Source organism: Corvus hawaiiensis, chromosome 25 (assembly GCF_020740725.1).
Source record: "Corvus hawaiiensis isolate bCorHaw1 chromosome 25, bCorHaw1.pri.cur, whole genome shotgun sequence".
NCBI classification, from domain to species: domain Eukaryota; kingdom Metazoa; phylum Chordata; class Aves; order Passeriformes; family Corvidae; genus Corvus; species Corvus hawaiiensis.
Window position 1 is genome coordinate 6,325,767 of NC_063237.1, and position 15,951 is coordinate 6,341,717.

Here is a 15,951-nt window from a genome sequence, read left to right on the forward strand (position 1 = left end):
CCGCGGCGAGGCCGCCGGGGGCTGTGGTTGCCATGGCGACGCGTGGGCACGGCCCGCGGCGCACCCCGGCGCGTCCCGGCGGGGCGGGACGGGACGGGGCAGCGGCACGGGGACGGGGACGGGGACCGGGCAAGGGCCGGGGGGACCGGGCAGGGCCGGGGCGGGTCTCTCGGTGAGCGCTTCCGCCGGCGGGCGGGCTTTCCGGGGCGGGTCCGTGCGCGCCGCCATGCCCGCCGCCGCCGCGCCGCCCGCCCGCCCCGGCGCGGCCGCCCCGCCGAGGCGCGGGGCGCTGCGGGCCCGCTGACCGCGTTCCCCCGACGGCTCCCCGCGGCCATGGCGCCTGCCTGGCCCTGGCTGCTTCTGTGGCTGGGGGTCCTGCGCGCCCTCCCGGCCCCGCCGCGCATCCGGCTGCCGCTGCGGGGCGGCGCGGCCCCGCCGTCGGGGCTCCGGCAGCGCCGGGCGCCGCTGGACACCGAGCCCGACAGCGCCGGCAGCTTCGTGGAGATGATCGACAACCTGCGGGGCAAGTCCGGGCAGGGGTACTACGTGGAGATGACGGTGGGCAGCCCCCCGCAGAAGGTGAGGTGGGAGGGGATCCCCGCATCTCTCGCATCCCTCGCATCTCCCTCATCCCCTGCATTCCCCGCACCCCTGGCGGCTGCGGGTGCCCCTCCGGGCCCGTGCTGGGCTGCGGGGCGCAGAACAGAGGCGCTGCGGGTGCCACCATGGCTTCGCGTGGTTCTCGGCGGCATTCCTGCTTTCCATCGCTCCGGTGATGCTTTTTCTGCTGGCTTTCGGTGAAAACTGGCCGCAGGCGCCTGCCGAAGGTGACCCCAGCGCACCGGGGGATGTCCGGGCGCTCCGGGCGGGGTGGCCGGTGCTGCGTGTGCTTCTCCGTGCGGGCGAGCCAGGCTGCATCCCTCCATCGCTCCCTTCCCCCTCCCTCCCGCCCTCCCTCCGTGCCTCCATCCCCGCTCCCGAGCCGAAGGATGCCGCTGGAGCTGGTGCGGGCTGTGGGCGGCGGGGGTGGGATGTGGCCGCACAGCCCGGTGCCCGCCTGGAGCGGGCACATGCAGGCACGGAGGAGCCCACGGCCGAGCCGTGCTTGGCAGCTCCTCCCAGCACAGCCCCGGGCGCAGCCCGCCTGGCTCCGTGTGCTGCTCCCGGCCGGGGGAAATTCTCCAGAAATCCTCCAGAGCTCGGTTTTCCCGGGAACCTCGTGACGGTTGTCGCTGCGCAGGAGTTGGGGCAACGCGGGGAGGCAAAGTGCAGGAAAATGGGATGGCCTGGATGGAAAGGGAGCCCACAGGGCAGGCAGAGCAGGCGCTGGTGCGTCACCAGGCTCCGATCCTGCTCCATCTTTTTGTCAGCATCCCTCACAAGCTGGAGCTGCGCTGCCCAGCTCGTGTGGCACCACACCGTGTGTCTGCGTGCTGGGGACAGGATGAGCGCTGAGGGCCAGGTGCCAGTCACGCAGCCCAGGGCGGCCAGCTCCTCCCCTCTTTTATGGATGAGATCGGGGAGGTTCCTGCTGCTAAATCCTTTTGTGCCCGTCCTGTTCCCCGTTGTCACCAGCAACAAGTCTGGCCCAGGGTTCGGGCTCGGTGATTGAGGCTCCACGTTCCTCCCAGCACAGGGCCACATTCCCTCACGCCTGCCACCACCACTTTTTGGGTGCTGCCAGGACAGCCAGCACCCACTCAGGCTCTGAAATAAAGGCTGGCTTTTCCCCACGAGCTGGCTGTGCCCGTTGTGTGTGGTGGGAGAGAGCAGTGTGGGCAAGATGTGGACGGAGGAATGATACCACTGCCATGGAAATTGGATCTCTGGGAGCACTACTGTGTTGTCCCTGTGTGCCTGGGATTTATTGCCTGCTCTGGCAGGGTGTGTTTAGGGGAGAAAAAAAAAGGGAGGAGGTTATTTCTAAAATCTAGTTTTAAATGTGATTTCATCATCTCCTGCCTGCCACGTGTCGCAGCTGCCAGATAATTTCCTTGCGAACCACCTGTTCCCAGGCACTCATGCGTTCCGGAGCCAGTCACCCTTTTGGGCAGCATCTTCCAGCCTCGGATTGCTTCCAAATGCAAACGTGGTGCCTGTGCATGCATGTGTGTGTCCGTGTGTGTGTGCTGGAGCAAAATCCCTCCAGGCATTGCAATGGAATGAGAAGATTCGTATGAAAGAGTTTGGCTATGCCTCTGCAGGAAATTGGGAGTGTGTTTGCCCTGGGGGGTGCGTGCATCCTTCCCAAAGGCTCACACGCAGCAGGGAGGTGGTGATCCATCTCCTCACCTTTCCTTTCACCTTCCCGATGCTGACAAGGAAGTTTCTGTATCCCCTTGTGCTTTAATTTTGGTTCTGAGCCGTGCTGTGCTGCCAAGTCACCGTCAGCAGCTGATTGCTCACACATTCCATGTGTCCAAGCATGTTGGTTTCCCTGGCTCCCCAGAACAGGCTGATTCATAAACACACAGGGAAGAGGGGCAAGCCGAGCAGCAGGAGCCGGTGTTTTGGGACAGATGGCACAGGCTTGATGCCCCAGGAGCAGCACACCGCTCTAGGGACACGCGTGGCTCAGAGCCAGTGCTGCTGCCGAGGTGCCTGGAGGGGCTGTCACTTCCAGGGACAGGTTTCAGGCAGTGTCCCTGCCACACATGTCCTGGCCTCGCCAGTTCACGTGCCATGTCGTGGCCTGAATGGATGGCTGGGCTGAGTCTCAAGGATCTGGGTCCTCTCCACGTGGGTCCTGTGCGTGACCCTTTCAGCAGGATGGAGCCTGCAAGAGCCCTCCCTGCCTCCTCTCCTTGCAGTGTCAGCTCAGCAGGTCCTTCTCCAGGGAAACCAGTCTCCTCCGGGTGCCCTGGGGATTGGAGGTGAGCTGTGTGGAGCAGGTGGCCCCTAATGACCCACCCACAGAGCCAGGAACAGCCCTGGGCATGGCGCAGGTGCCAGGTTGCCAGGAGGAGGTCGGGCTGTGTGGTGGGCGCTGAGCTGGCCCAGGGTGGGTATTGGAAGGGTGAACGTGCTGCTCTGGTCATTACCCATGGCCTGGAACACCGGTGCTGCTGCGATTAACACAAGCGCATTGACCTCCTTCCCCTCTCTCTGACTCCGCAGATTAAGGGCCAAAGCCCTGGTGCTGCTGCCCGGGGTGGTGCTGTGAAGCAGCTCCGGGTTTGGGGTCAGGGCTCACCCCGCGCTCTGCTGCCCCGCACAGCCGGGAGGCTCGGACAGCCCCTCTCCCACCCCGGCCATCCCACCCCGCTCCGTGCCAGGGCCACAGGCACGGGTCAGCTGAGGGCAGGATCCGGCTGGCCCGCTCCTGGCCGTGCCAGTGGGATGTTTGCCAGACCTGGTAATCCTGCCCAGGCAGAAATGAATCGGGAGCGGGGCTCGGCATATGGGTGGCGATTAGCGGGCGCAGGGATCTGTGGGGGCTGCCCACCAGCGATCCTTCCCACCAGCTGTGCCAGCAAATCTGCTTTCCTGGCAAGGGCAGCCTGTGCACCCTGTCTTGCTGCTGCTCTCCGGCCCCATGACACCTGCCAAGCGCTTCCCGAATCCTGCCTGTGGATTTAGGGGCTGAGGCTGGGCCGTGCTGAGCAAGGGGCTCATGCTCTGTTTGCACAGTGCTGGATGGTGTTTGCTTTTTGTGCAACTTCCTGATGTTGCTGCCTGCTGCTTCACCACCTCCTTCTCCTTTCTGGGCACAGCAAAAAGAGGGTCCCACTGCACTGATGAGCCTTCCTGTCTTTCTTCCTTCTCCAGCTGAATATCCTGGTGGACACAGGGAGCAGTAACTTTGCTGTGGGAGCTGCACCACACCCCTTCCTCCGGAGATACTACCAGCGGCAGCTGTGAGTATTCTGAGGGGACGCAGAGCCCAGCCCCTTGGGCACACTGCTTCTCCTTGCTGGAGGTCTGGCCAGACCCTGCCAGGTACTGCCTGGCCTCTGGAATGGCTGGATCCACATAACCCCTGCTGGTCTTACTCGTCCCTTTGACACCATTGCAGGTCCAGCACCTACCGCGACCTGCGGAAGGGGGTGTACGTGCCCTACACCCAGGGCAAGTGGGAAGGGGAACTGGGCACTGACCTTGTCACCATCCCGCACGGCCCCAACGTCACTGTCAGAGCCAACATTGCTGCCATCACGGAGTCAGACAAATTCTTCATCAACGGCTCCAACTGGGAAGGGATCCTGGGGCTGGCGTACGCCGAGATTGCCCGGGTGAGTTCTGGCTCACAGTCCTGGATGTGAGCACCAAAACGCTTCAGTTGCCTTTTTCCTTGTCCCTGTTTGCCCCTTGGAGCACAGCAGTGCTGGCAAGGGGAACTCCCCTGGGCGCAGAGAGCTCCTGGAGAAGCGACAGCACTGACACATCCCTGTCCTGTCTCTGCTTTCTCCTCCCACCAGCCCGACGACAGCCTGGAGCCCTTCTTTGACTCCCTGGTGAAGCAGACGCGGGTGCCCAACATCTTCTCCCTGCAGCTGTGCGGGACAGGCTTCTCTCCCAACGAGACAGAGGCCGTGGCCTCGGTGGGAGGCAGCATGGTGAGCACCCCGTGGGTGGCAGGGAGGCCGGGGGCTCCCTCAGGGCACTGCCAGTGTGCGGTGGCAGCGCCGTTCTGTCTCCTCTGCAGATCATCGGTGGCATCGACCGCTCGCTGTACGTGGGTGACATCTGGTACACCCCCATCCGCAAGGAGTGGTACTACGAGGTCATCATCGTCAAGCTGGAGGTCAACGGGCAGGACCTGAACATGGACTGCAAAGAGGTGAGGAGGCAGCAGGGGACCTGCCCCACGGGCCTTGGAGGCACCCACCATCAGTCAGAGGGGGCCAGGAGGGGAGCAAGGCTCGGGTTCTGCACCTGGGTCACTCCTCCTCTTCTGCCCCTCAGTACAACTATGACAAGAGCATCGTGGACAGTGGGACCACCAACCTCAGGCTGCCAAAGAAGGTGTTTGAGGCTGCAGTGAAATCCATCAAAACAGCGTCCTCGGTCGGTGAAACCCATCCCTTCCCCACGGGCATGGCCCAGTGCCAGCGCGGGGCTGTGGGCAGTGTGGCTGCCCCTCACCCGCCTGGCATCTCTGCTGCCTGCCCAGCTTGGCCCCGCTCACCTCCCCTTTCCCTCTGGTAGACGGAGAAGTTCCCAGACGGCTTCTGGCTGGGGGAGCAGCTGGTTTGCTGGCAGGTCGGCACCACCCCCTGGCACATCTTCCCAGTCCTGTCCCTCTACCTGATGGGGGAGACCACCAACCAGTCCTTCCGGATCACCATCCTGCCCCAGGTGAGTGTTGGCCTGGCCAGACCCTGCCCAGGGAGCGTGGGCTGGAGAGGGCAGTGCAGGCAGGACCGCGCTGGGTGAGCGCAGCTGCCTCCCCCGCCCCCTTCCCTGATGGCTCCTCTCCCCCTGCAGCAATACCTGCGCCCAGTGGAGGATGTGGCCACCTCTCAAGATGACTGCTACAAGTTCGCCATCTCCCAGTCCTCCACCGGCACCGTCATGGGCGCCGTGATCATGGAGGGCTTCTACGTGGTGTTCGACCGCGCCCGCAAGCGCATCGGCTTTGCTGTCAGCGCCTGCCACGGTGAGCTGGGCCCGTGGGGCGGGGGGGATGGAGGGGACGTGGGTGTGCAGTGACCAGACCCTGCCTGCCCCGCCCGCAGTGCACGATGAGTTCCGGACGGCCGCGGTGGACGGGCCCCACCTGCACTCCAACATGGAGGACTGCGGCTACAACATCCCGCAGACGGACGAGTCCACGCTGATGACCATCGCCTACGTCATGGCGGCCATCTGCGCCCTCTTCATGCTGCCCCTCTGCCTCATGGTGTTCCAGTGGCGCTGCTTCCGCTGCCTGCGACGGGACCACGACGACTTTGCCGACGACATCTCCTTGCTGAAGTGACGGCGGAGCGGGCGCAGCCCCGGGGCCGCAGGTGAGGCAGCAGGGCAGGGGCCGTGCTCCGGGGCTGGAGTGTGGCGGCGGCGTGGGCAGCTCAGACCCTGTGCCCGGAGCCTGGGAACTCGGTGTCCGTCAGGGCCAGCAGCCGGGGGAGCCCCAGGCCCGGGCTCCGTTCATCTGGGACCTGCAGCAAGAGCGTGGCAGCCGGGCAGGGGGAGAGTGCAGCAACCCCGTCCCGGGAGCTGGGGCAGCTTCTCTGCTCCAGCACCAGGACAGGACGGGCTGTCCCAAGCTCTCCCACCCAGCCTTGCCTGGCTTGATGGAGTGATGCTGATGAGCCATCCCTTGCCTGTCCCCTTCCATCCCTGTGCATCCCTTTCCAGCTCGCCCTGCCAGGAAGCTGCCAGCCCAGGCTCTCTTGTAGGGAGCTGCGCTGCAGCCGTGTGTCCCCTGTGACTCCCTGCACTGAGCCAGACTCCGGGGATCATCCTGGAGCCATCCAGCCTCGGGCTTTTCAGAGACAGCCCTGCAGGGCCAGCCTGGGCTGCCCAGACAGGGCTTTCTCTCCTATCCTGCTGCCCGTACACCACTCGCTCTGACATTTCCCGTGCATTTTCCTGCCTTCCCGAGCTGTGCTCCCGCTGCCGCCAGCCCCAGGACTCCCTGCACCCCCCTGGGACAGGCAGGAGCAGGCACCCATCCTCTCCCTTCTCCACATGGGATGGAAAACTCCCTGCCCTCGCTTCCAGCATCAGCGGCAGCTGCCAAGGAGAAGTCAGTGCCAGGAGTGAAGTTCCCAGCCCTGGCACCGGCTGCTCCCCAGCCCACCCAGCCCTTCGAAAGCCATAGGGGAGCCTGGGCCCCCCCTGCAGCCCCCCCACCTCACCACCGGCACATCCCATGGCACAGCAGCTCCTCTCTGCTCACTGCACACATCCGGGCCCGGCTGTGGGACACCCTGGCATCCTGGGGACAGGCGGCAGCTGTGGGAACTGCAGCATTTATTGTTTTGTAAACACATGGTTGTATTTATTTCATTTTTTTTTACAAAGTGTGTCACTGGTAGCGCAGCTGCGCATTGAGAGCGTGTACGGAGCCGGTCCCACGTGTACAGACCATGGCTGCCTCTCACCTGTACAATATATCCATATATCTCTATTTTTAATTCTAGCTCTGAAAGCCACTGTTCCAACATTAGGGGTCAGTCCTGTTTTGGGGTTTTTTTTAATCTTTTTAGCCTTCTGCTCAGTCCTCAGCCGCTGTGGCCACCACCCAGGGCCAGGGCTCATGCCACAGCTGCATGTTCGGTGGGAGCACGTGATGGTGAGGGGGTCCCAGCTGGCTTGAGGAGGGGGAGCAGGGCTGGAGCATGCAGAGCAGTGACTCACAAGCCCAAAGGACCCTGAGCACAGGAGGCACTTCTGTCCTCGTGGTGTTCCTGCAGCACGGGGAGGATTTTCCGGTGTGTGAGGACAACCCCTCCTCCCCGTGCTGCAGGATCATTGTCCCTTCCCCAGAGCAGACACCTTGCAGGCAGTAGTGCTGTATTTCCCCGCTTCTCTGCCTCCAGCCTCCATAGGAAAGTGCTCAAACACGGAGGTTCTACAGTTAAAAGGCATCACTCCCCCATGAACAGAGGGGATACCTGCAGTGCCAGGGCCGAGCTGGCGGCTGCCCTGCAGAGCCACCGGGTCAGGCAGGGAGAGAGCGAGGAGCCACAGCAGTCACCGAGCATAAAGCTTGTTAACTAAATCCTGCGGCCAAACGTTTCTTTGGGAAAGCAGCGAGGGAGCCGGGAAACGCAGGCAGCGTAGGCGACCAGCCAGCCCTCGCACGGGGCACCGCCACAACAGCCCCCACACTGCCCCTCCTCACCCCGCCCCAGCCCCGCTCCAACACCGCATCCAGCCACCCCATGCAAGAGGGCAACGTTCTCCCCCCACCCTCGTGCCTGCCCAGGACCCCCAGCACCCCAGAGACTCTGTTGTGGACCACTGCCTTAAAACACGCCCCGAGCGTGTGCGTGCGCGTCGGAGGAGCCGGCCTGCGGCGAGTTCAGCGCCCAGGGGTGCTCCCCTGCCCTCCCGGGGCAGAGGGGCCGCCAGCAGCGCCGAATTCCTGCTGCAGGCTGCAAGGAGGGGGGGGGGGTAAGTTTTTAGAGAGTCATTGCAAGATTTTCAGTGGTGCTGAGCACCTCGCAATCCCACCGAAATCCATGGAGAAAGAAAGGGTTGGTGTGTCAGCCCGTGCTTTAGGAGAAAGCACAGGAGAGGGGGACGCAGGAACTCTCACAGGTTGGTTTATCCTGAGCTGCAGCGCAGCCGCGTCCGTCCGCTCCCTCCCCAGGGCCCGGTGACAGCAGGGGACGGGATGGGATGGGACCATGGGCTGTCGCTGGAGGCTCCAGTACTCTGTAACCCAGTGTCTATGTAAGAACAATGAATGTTAACACGGTAAATTATTATGACATTAAAAAAATGACCACAAAAAATTGGCTCTTTATCTGCAACCTGTTCATTGGCAAGAGGGGAAAAACCAGGCATAGAAAAACCAGGATGACTGGCAGGGGCATGGGGGTGGTGAGGCATCCAGTCATGAGCAATGGCCCTAGAGAAAAGCAGCTGGTGGGATCCAAGTGGGAAGAGGTGGCTGAGGCAGATCCCAGCAAGCAGGGAACACACTGACCCTCATTTGGAAGAAGCCAACAAGGCTGTGGATAAAGAAATGAGGAGCAGCAGCAAATCACTGCATAATATACACACTTTATTTATGAATTTGTATGTATACAGACTTTCTATACACACATTACCTATATAATAAAAATGTACATGTGTATACATGATCGTATAAATATAGAACTGTAGAAATCTTAGAACTGATCCTGTCTATTCACAGCAACTCCTCCCGGGGGCCTGCCTTGCCCCAGCAGCCGTCATTTGAGGCTTGGGCAAAAAGGGCAAGTGTCATTCGTGTTGGTTTGTGCCCAGAATTTGATGCACTGGAAGAGAGAGAATTAATCAAGAGCCACTGGCACAACCCAAAGGTGCCTTCATTTTCCACAGCACTCGTTTCAGGGATGGTTTCCTTTGCTCCTTGCAGCCTCCATCACAAGGTCACCGTGATGAAGGAGCCCTTGTCACCCTTGCAGGACTGTCAGGCCCTCCTCAACGTGAGTTTCCATTTCGTTGAGGGCCACTGCTGGAGGCCCCAGAGCTGCTGGGAAGGGGGGGTTGCCCACACAGATGACCCACTGCCAGACCCATGGGATAGCTCTTCCCAAGAGCTCCTGTCTGGCATCCCCCACCCAGACACCTGGGCAGCAGTGGCAGCCCTCCCCTCACCCTGTGTTCCAGATCCTTCCACACTGTCCTGCTCCAGCATCTAACCCTCACAGACACAAGCACAACAAGCTCAGGGACACAAGGGCAGCCTGTTCCTAAAGCCACCACCCACTAGCCACCGCAGGGTGACCCAGCCAAGAGTATGGAAAGGATGGGATGACAGGATGCAGGGAAGCTGTTTATTGATCGTACCCTTCTCCTGGCACGGTGTCAGTACAACAAGGACTCGGGAAGGGTCACTTGGAAGGACCAGGAGGAAGCTGCGAGCAGCAGAACACACTCACCTCCTTGTGCAGCACGTGTGAGCAGGCCATGGGGTGAAGGTCACCAGGCTGCACGAGCTTCTGGCACATCAGACACAGCTTACAGGCAGCTGGGGTCTGGGATGGGCAGTGAGGGAAAGAGAGGAGCAGGCAGGGAAGTCAGACACACAGCTCTGACCACAGGTGCAGCTGCAGCCCGAGGCCACGCGCTGCCCAGTCCCCTCTCTGCCCACAGCCATCACGCCCTGAGAGCCACCATCACGTCTCGTGTCCCTCTGTTCCAATGTGAAAGGATCTGTGCCCCCAATCCTCCCCTTCAGCTCAGCAGCCCAAGTAGTTGTGTGAGAGCTCCCAGCTCCAGGGGCTCACCCCTTCGGCCACATCCCAGGCAGGCTCCCTCCCTCCCCATTCCCCCGGGAAGCCAAGCAGCCTTACATGTGACGCTGTTCCAGGGTAAGCGACCTGGGCCGGGGGCAGGAACATGGGCGTGCTGATCTGAGGCAGCGGAGCCGAGAACATGGGGGCCCTGATCCGGCCCAGAGGCTGCAGCAAGGCAGAGGAGGCTCATCAGAACAGCCCGGGAGGAAAGGACAGAGGAGTCACCCCGAGTCACCTCGGGGAAAACTGTTCCCTGGTTACGCTGCAGTCAGCAGGAAAGGGAACCCAGGGGACAGCCCTGACACACAGCCCAACCTCTGTGAGGAACCAGGGAGCTGGGGCAGCTCTCCCTGCTCCCCGGGCCCCCCTTGCAGCAGCCCCCACGCTGCCCCACCTGGGCGCCGGCCGCTGCCCGCTCCTGCTGCTCTGCCAGCTTGGCCGCCACCAGCTGGTTCAGCTCCTCCATGGTCAGGCCGGCCATGGTCCTCCGGGCAGTCTTGATCTGCTGCAGGATGTTGGTGAGCTGGGCCCTGCGTGGACAGCAGCCTGCTAAGAGTTCCCAGTCCTCGGGGACTGGAATCCCTCAGCCACCGCTGCCTGGGGTGTTCTCTTCCACCCTCCCAGCAAGGTGAGTCACGTGCTGAGGGGGTTCTCTCCCCAAAACACTGGGGAAAGAGCAGGGAGCCCCCAGAGACAGGCTATGGGGCTCCTGGCTGTGCTCAGATATCCCTGCTGTCCCTCAAAGCTCCTAGTGATTCCCATCCCCAGCACTATGGCAAACCTGATGCAGAGAGCACCCAGCCTCTGCTCCTCACCCTCAGCCTTCCCTCACTTCCCACAGGCCCTGCTCACACCAGGAGCCCCTCTTTCCCTGATCCCAGCTCCCATTCCACGCACAAGCCCTTGCCCTGCAGAAAAACACCACCAGACCCTTACTTGTTGCACTGCGGAAACCGAGTCAACAGCTTCTCCAGCAGCTTCTCCAGCTTGTCGGCCGGCTGGGGCCTGTGGAACTCGGGAGGGACGTTCACCCCTCCCAGGCCAGGCGGAGGAGGGATGGAGGCAGCGGGAGGCATGTGGGGGCTGTGCGTGCCGATGAGCGATGCCACGACCGGGCTGCTCCTTCCCTGGGAAGCAGGCAGGGGTGGGGAGGGCTGGTTGGGCCTGGACATGGCGGGGTTCAGCAGAGGGAAGGAGAGCGCTCGAGGATCGGCGCTCGGCATGACCATGGGCACGGGGACGGGTCCGATGGGGAAGGGGAGCCGCGGAGTCAGGGATGGGTTGGGCTGGAATGCCGTCAGCATGAAATCTGTCTGAGGAAGAGAAACAGGGGAAGAGGGAAAGGCTGGTTAGAGTAAGACCACCTGGAAGCAGAGCCGGAGACCCTTCCCCTCGTCTCCAGGTAGGCCCAGACATGGCACAGGCCATCCCTGTGGATGTGGTGGATGTGCTGGATGCACAGCACCAGGGCAGGCTGTGCCAGGGCCTGGCAACACGGAATGCCTGTGATGTGGGGCTGGAGAGGCACTCACTTCTGAAGGCGGAGGAGGCAGCGTCGGCGTCGGGATCTGGGGGAGGCTGCTCAGCTTTGTGCCATTCCTCACCATCTGGATGTGGTCGTTGAACTGATCCTAGCAGAGAGGGAAGAAAACGGGTGCATTTATCAAACCTGAGCAAGTCCGGGGCATTCCAAGCCCTGGGGTGGCAGGCCCTAAAGTGGCACTGTTTGGTTCCACAGAAGAATGGAAGAGGAGCCAGAGGGAGAAACAGTGTCTATGTGAAGAACTGCTTGCTGCTAGGCTGGGAGAGGTCAGCAGCAACTTACTCGGACACTTTGCTTGGTCATTCGTATCCTGTTCAGCCTCATCTCCCACTCCTGCTTTGGCCTCATGGTCTCCAGCGTGGGCGGCGCAGACCTGCAAGCACAGCTGAACTTTCCCACTTGCAACTGTGCTCTCCCTGGCAGCACAGTGGCAGCAAGCAACCCCCCACACCCCCTGGCTTCCCCTCCTCCAGTGGGGTGGGAAGGGCTCACCCCCAGGTGAGGCACCCCACAAGGGAGAGGGACTGATCTGGGGACACCACAGCCACCAGCACTGACTGAGCCTGGCAGATGAACAGTGACAGGGGATAAGCACAGCCCCACATGCCCTTGCTGTGTGACACCACTGAATCGCATTGATTCAGTAAGAAAACCACAGGAAATCCTGAACTATTCCACTCCAGCCTCCAGCATAAGTAGAGGAAGAGGAGATGGGACATGGGGGACACCTGAGTGACCCTCCCTGCCACTTCTGACACTACACAGACTTACTTGAGGTAGGTGAGGTGTAGCTCTGCTTCTTTTTCTGCTTCTTCTAGTTTCAACACCAGCAGCTCCTTCCGGCTCTCCAGGGACAGGATCTATGGAGAGAGGCTCAGTTTTTGTACTCCCCTGTTTCTTGCTGTCAGACCAGGCCCTGGGCATTGCTCCCCACTAACGCTCACTGCACTGACACTTGTTCATCATTCCTCTTATCCCACTAAGTGGGACTTGGCCTTATCCTCAACTGCTCCTAATTTCACAGAACTGTCCATTAACCCTCTGGAATCTCAAACCAACCATTTTGCAAGGGAAGAAGTCACCTGCTCACCTCTGCTTTCCATGCCCGTTCTGTCTCTTCAAGAATGTTCCTGTTGATTTCATTGTGCTGGTTCTTCAGCTTGTCCAGCTCCATCTCCCACAGCTGCCTGCACACAGAACAGAACAGAATGAGTCCCCTTGGGCTCAGGCAGCAGAATGGCCACAAAGGGATCAATCCCGGGAGCTCTGGATGGGGTGGAACCATGGAAGATCAGCAGCCTCCAGAGCGTGACACCTGCCCCAGCTCCTTGGGCTGCATGAGTCACCGTCCCAGGAGTGAGCTGTTGCAGAGCACACAACAAACTTGGTGTGCAAACACGCCAGGCAAAACGAGGGGAATTCCCCTCGGCAAAATTCAGTCCAATCCCACAGAAGATCTGAACCAGGAATCAACCTGAGCAGCAGGCAGAGCTATGCTGTTCTGATCCTGGAGAAGTTTAAAGCTGGGCATTTCCACCTGTGCTTTGGGAACACCTACATCTGGAGCATCCCTGCCCAGCTTTAAATACCCCAGCATGCCAGAGTTTAATGTATCTGGACAGCTGTGGGGAACAGACAGGGAAATCAGTCTGCCCTAATTCTGGGAAGTTGAAATTCAATCAGAGGTAGCAGTTACAAGCTGAGTCAATCCGCCAAGCACAAACTCTAATCTTATGGGATCTTCATGTCACAAGTATCCAGGAGCCTGCCTGTGACTGGGATCAAAGAAGATTTAATCCAGAGCCCCGATGCTCGAAGAGGAGATAAAACCTCTACAGCACGTAACTGGCCAGCACTGCTGGATCATTTTCTCTACTCTGTCCCACCAGGAGCATCAGATTCACTCTGAGGCAAAACGGCAGGAAGAACAGTGCATTGGGCAGCATTAATCAGGCAATGGATAAGGGCCTTACTTCTCATCGGACTGCTCTGCGATCAGAGAGGCAATCTTGTTTTCCTTCTCCTCCTGCTCCTTCAGCAACCTGCACGGGAAAAAAGGGACAGCACAGCTGGAATCCCAGCGGTGCAGAGGCCATGTTCAAACCAAGCCCCTCCAGCACATCCCTGGGCCTGACCACACACCACAGGCTGGGGACAGCTCCCTGCAATGTGTGTGGGAAAACAGCCGCCAACAGCCTCTGGAGCACAAATCCTGCTGTCTCATGACACTGCACAAAGGCTGTGGCACAGAACCAGGCTCGCTGCAGGGAGCTGTGCTGCTCCCCCAGCACGTGCTCTGCCATGGTCACTTGGGGAAAAGAGCTGAGCACTTGGAGCCGTCACTGGAGGAGTTTTACCCAAAAACATCACTGAGCCCTCAGAACAAAAACCAGACGTCTATGACATGACAGAATGGCTCCACAAAAGTGCCAATTCACACACGGAGCCAATCCTAAACTCATCCATAGATAGGTCTGACCTGAATACTCGCTGCTTCCAAAGAGTTTAAGGCTCTTTGCTCCATCAGGTTTACATCAGGGTTAAGCAAGAGCTTCTCCCCCCAAAAATAAACCCTTTCTTTTCCATACAAATACCTTCTGCCTTTCTCACAGAGTTTCTCAATTTCAGCTTTGAGATCCTGCTCTTTCTGCAGGAACTCTTTCTTCTCTTTCTCCATCTTCTTCTTGGTCTCTTCTCGCTTGATTGTAACATCCTGAATCGCTTTCAGGATCTCCTGGAGTAAAAGAAGCATCACACAGATACTGAGCAAAATTCTCAAATAATGGTTGTGATTTAAAACCTGTTACTTTTTTGGATAAATTGGCTAATGAGATTACACAGCAAACTCTTTCTTTTTAGCAGATCCAGTCAAGATATATATTGGTTATTATGAGGAAACTCAGGAGACAGATGCTCTGGACCGCAGGTTCTCCTGCCTCTTCATAAGGGTTTTAAAATTAATTACAGGGTAGGTTAAACAAAAACAGTTCTTCACCAAATACCTGGTGGTTTTTCATCTCCTCTTCCCTCCGCTGCTGGAGCTGCTTAAGCTGGACCTGCAGCTGATTCTCCACCTGCCTCTGTTTGTCCAGCACCTCCTGGTAGCGCTCCTTCAGCAAGGCCCGCTCAGACATCATCTTGTCCTGCAGTGGAGAGCAAAATTCCTCCTGTAACAAGGGCAGCTTAAGGACTTCGAGGCTGATATTTGATGGTCTTGGAGGTCTTTCCCAACCATAATAGTTCTATGATTCTATTTTGACAGGAAAAAAGTGGGCAGAGCAGCTCCAGCTCCTTTGCCTGGGAGCGTGAGCAGCAGAGCCCGGACCTGAGCACGGGGCTTTGATACCCACCAAGTTCTTCTCGATGTCCTGGTCCGTGTTCACGTCGGCATCGGCTGCCTTGAAGTCGGTCTGTGAAGGGAGGTGATTGAGATCAGACCCTCAGCCCTGCAGTGACCACACAGTGACTCCAGGCCCTCCCTGGGCACCTGTTCCAGTGCTCTGCCACCCTCCACGGAAAGGAGTTCTCTGTCATACTGAACAAAACTTATCATTTCAGTTTACGGCCATTGTTCCTCATCCTACAGCTGGGCACCAATAAAAGGAATCTGGCACCATCCTCTGATAGCCCTTGGAAATATTTATTAATGGGATCCCCTCTCAGTCTTGCCTAGACTAACCAGGCCCAGCTCCTGCAGTCTCTCCTCAGCAGAGAGATGCTCCAGACCCCTTATCATCTTTGCAGCCTCCGTTGGACCCTTCTTCAGTAGCTCCTTGTCTTTCTCATACTGAGGAGCCCAGAACTGGACACAGCACTCCAAGTGTGGCCTCACTAGGGTCGAATCTTAATTAAAGACTGTTCAAAGCACAGGACCGGGCACACAGCAGCGGCTGCACAGCTGCAAGTATGGATGTGTTTTACCCCCCAGCCTCGACTCATTCAGGTCTTTGTCCTCCAGGTTCTAAAAGAGCCATTCGAGGCCCTGGCCCCGCACAGCACAAACCCCAGGAGCCCCGCGGGATCTGCACCCACCTGCACCGCAATGTTCTGCGACGGCCTGGCCGGGGCCGCCTCCTCGTCGGGCTCCTCGGCTGCCGCTCCGCTCTGCCCCGCGGCCTCCGCGCCGCCGGCCCCGGGCTCCGCATCGCCACCGGGGCCGGGGGCGGCCGCGGGGTCCGCCTCCCCGCCGGGCCCGGGCTCGCCGGGGCTCTCCGGGGCGGAGAGCGGGCTCCCGCTGCGCGGAAAGGGGACATCGGTCAGCGCTGCGCCGCGGCCGCGTCCTTGCTCCCATCCCGGCCCCATCCCGCTGCCGCTGCCGCCCCGCCGGGCCCCCCCTTACCTGCCGGGCGGCGCGGCGGGGCCGGGCTCGCAGAGGCGCGGCGGGTCGGGGCCGTCGACCTGCGCCTGTTCCAGCGCCATGGGGGCGGCTGCGGGGCTGGGCCGGGCCGGCGGAGCGGCACCGGGCGGCACCGGGGGGGGCACCGAGCGGCACCGGGCGGAGCGCACGAC

The 15,951-nt window shown here is 60.3% G+C and overlaps 2 protein-coding genes across 4 annotated transcripts; one reads left to right on the top strand and one right to left on the bottom strand.

Annotated features, from left to right (window-relative positions):
• Positions 1-309: 309 nt before the first annotated feature.
• BACE1 (beta-secretase 1) lies at positions 310-8,789 on the top strand. 2 transcript variants are annotated; one of them, XM_048328744.1, is made up of 10 exons: positions 310-579; positions 3,769-3,857; positions 4,016-4,232; positions 4,419-4,556; positions 4,646-4,780; positions 4,906-5,007; positions 5,149-5,298; positions 5,428-5,599; positions 5,679-5,951; positions 6,301-8,789. In XM_048328744.1, exons 1-9 carry the CDS (start codon positions 334-336, stop codon positions 5,918-5,920), a joined length of 1,491 nt encoding a protein of 496 aa, XP_048184701.1. In that variant the 5' UTR covers positions 310-333; the 3' UTR covers positions 5,921-5,951; positions 6,301-8,789. The 2 variants fall into 2 exon arrangements, with proteins under 2 accessions (XP_048184701.1, XP_048184700.1); XM_048328743.1 differs by having other exon boundaries at positions 5,679-8,789.
• Positions 8,660-15,763, bottom strand: RNF214 (ring finger protein 214). 2 transcript variants are annotated; one of them, XM_048328741.1, is made up of 14 exons: positions 15,475-15,763; positions 14,793-14,852; positions 14,445-14,585; positions 14,037-14,176; positions 13,416-13,484; positions 12,533-12,629; positions 12,214-12,302; positions 11,725-11,815; positions 11,432-11,530; positions 10,836-11,212; positions 10,294-10,429; positions 9,957-10,064; positions 9,543-9,638; positions 8,660-8,915 (listed from the first exon to the last, which is right to left on the bottom strand). In XM_048328741.1, exons 1-14 carry the CDS (start codon positions 15,742-15,744, stop codon positions 8,850-8,852), a joined length of 1,839 nt encoding a protein of 612 aa, XP_048184698.1. In that variant the 5' UTR covers positions 15,745-15,763; the 3' UTR covers positions 8,660-8,849. The 2 variants fall into 2 exon arrangements, with proteins under 2 accessions (XP_048184698.1, XP_048184697.1); XM_048328740.1 differs by having other exon boundaries at positions 11,725-11,827.
• Between the last annotated feature and the right edge of the window lie 188 nt (positions 15,764-15,951).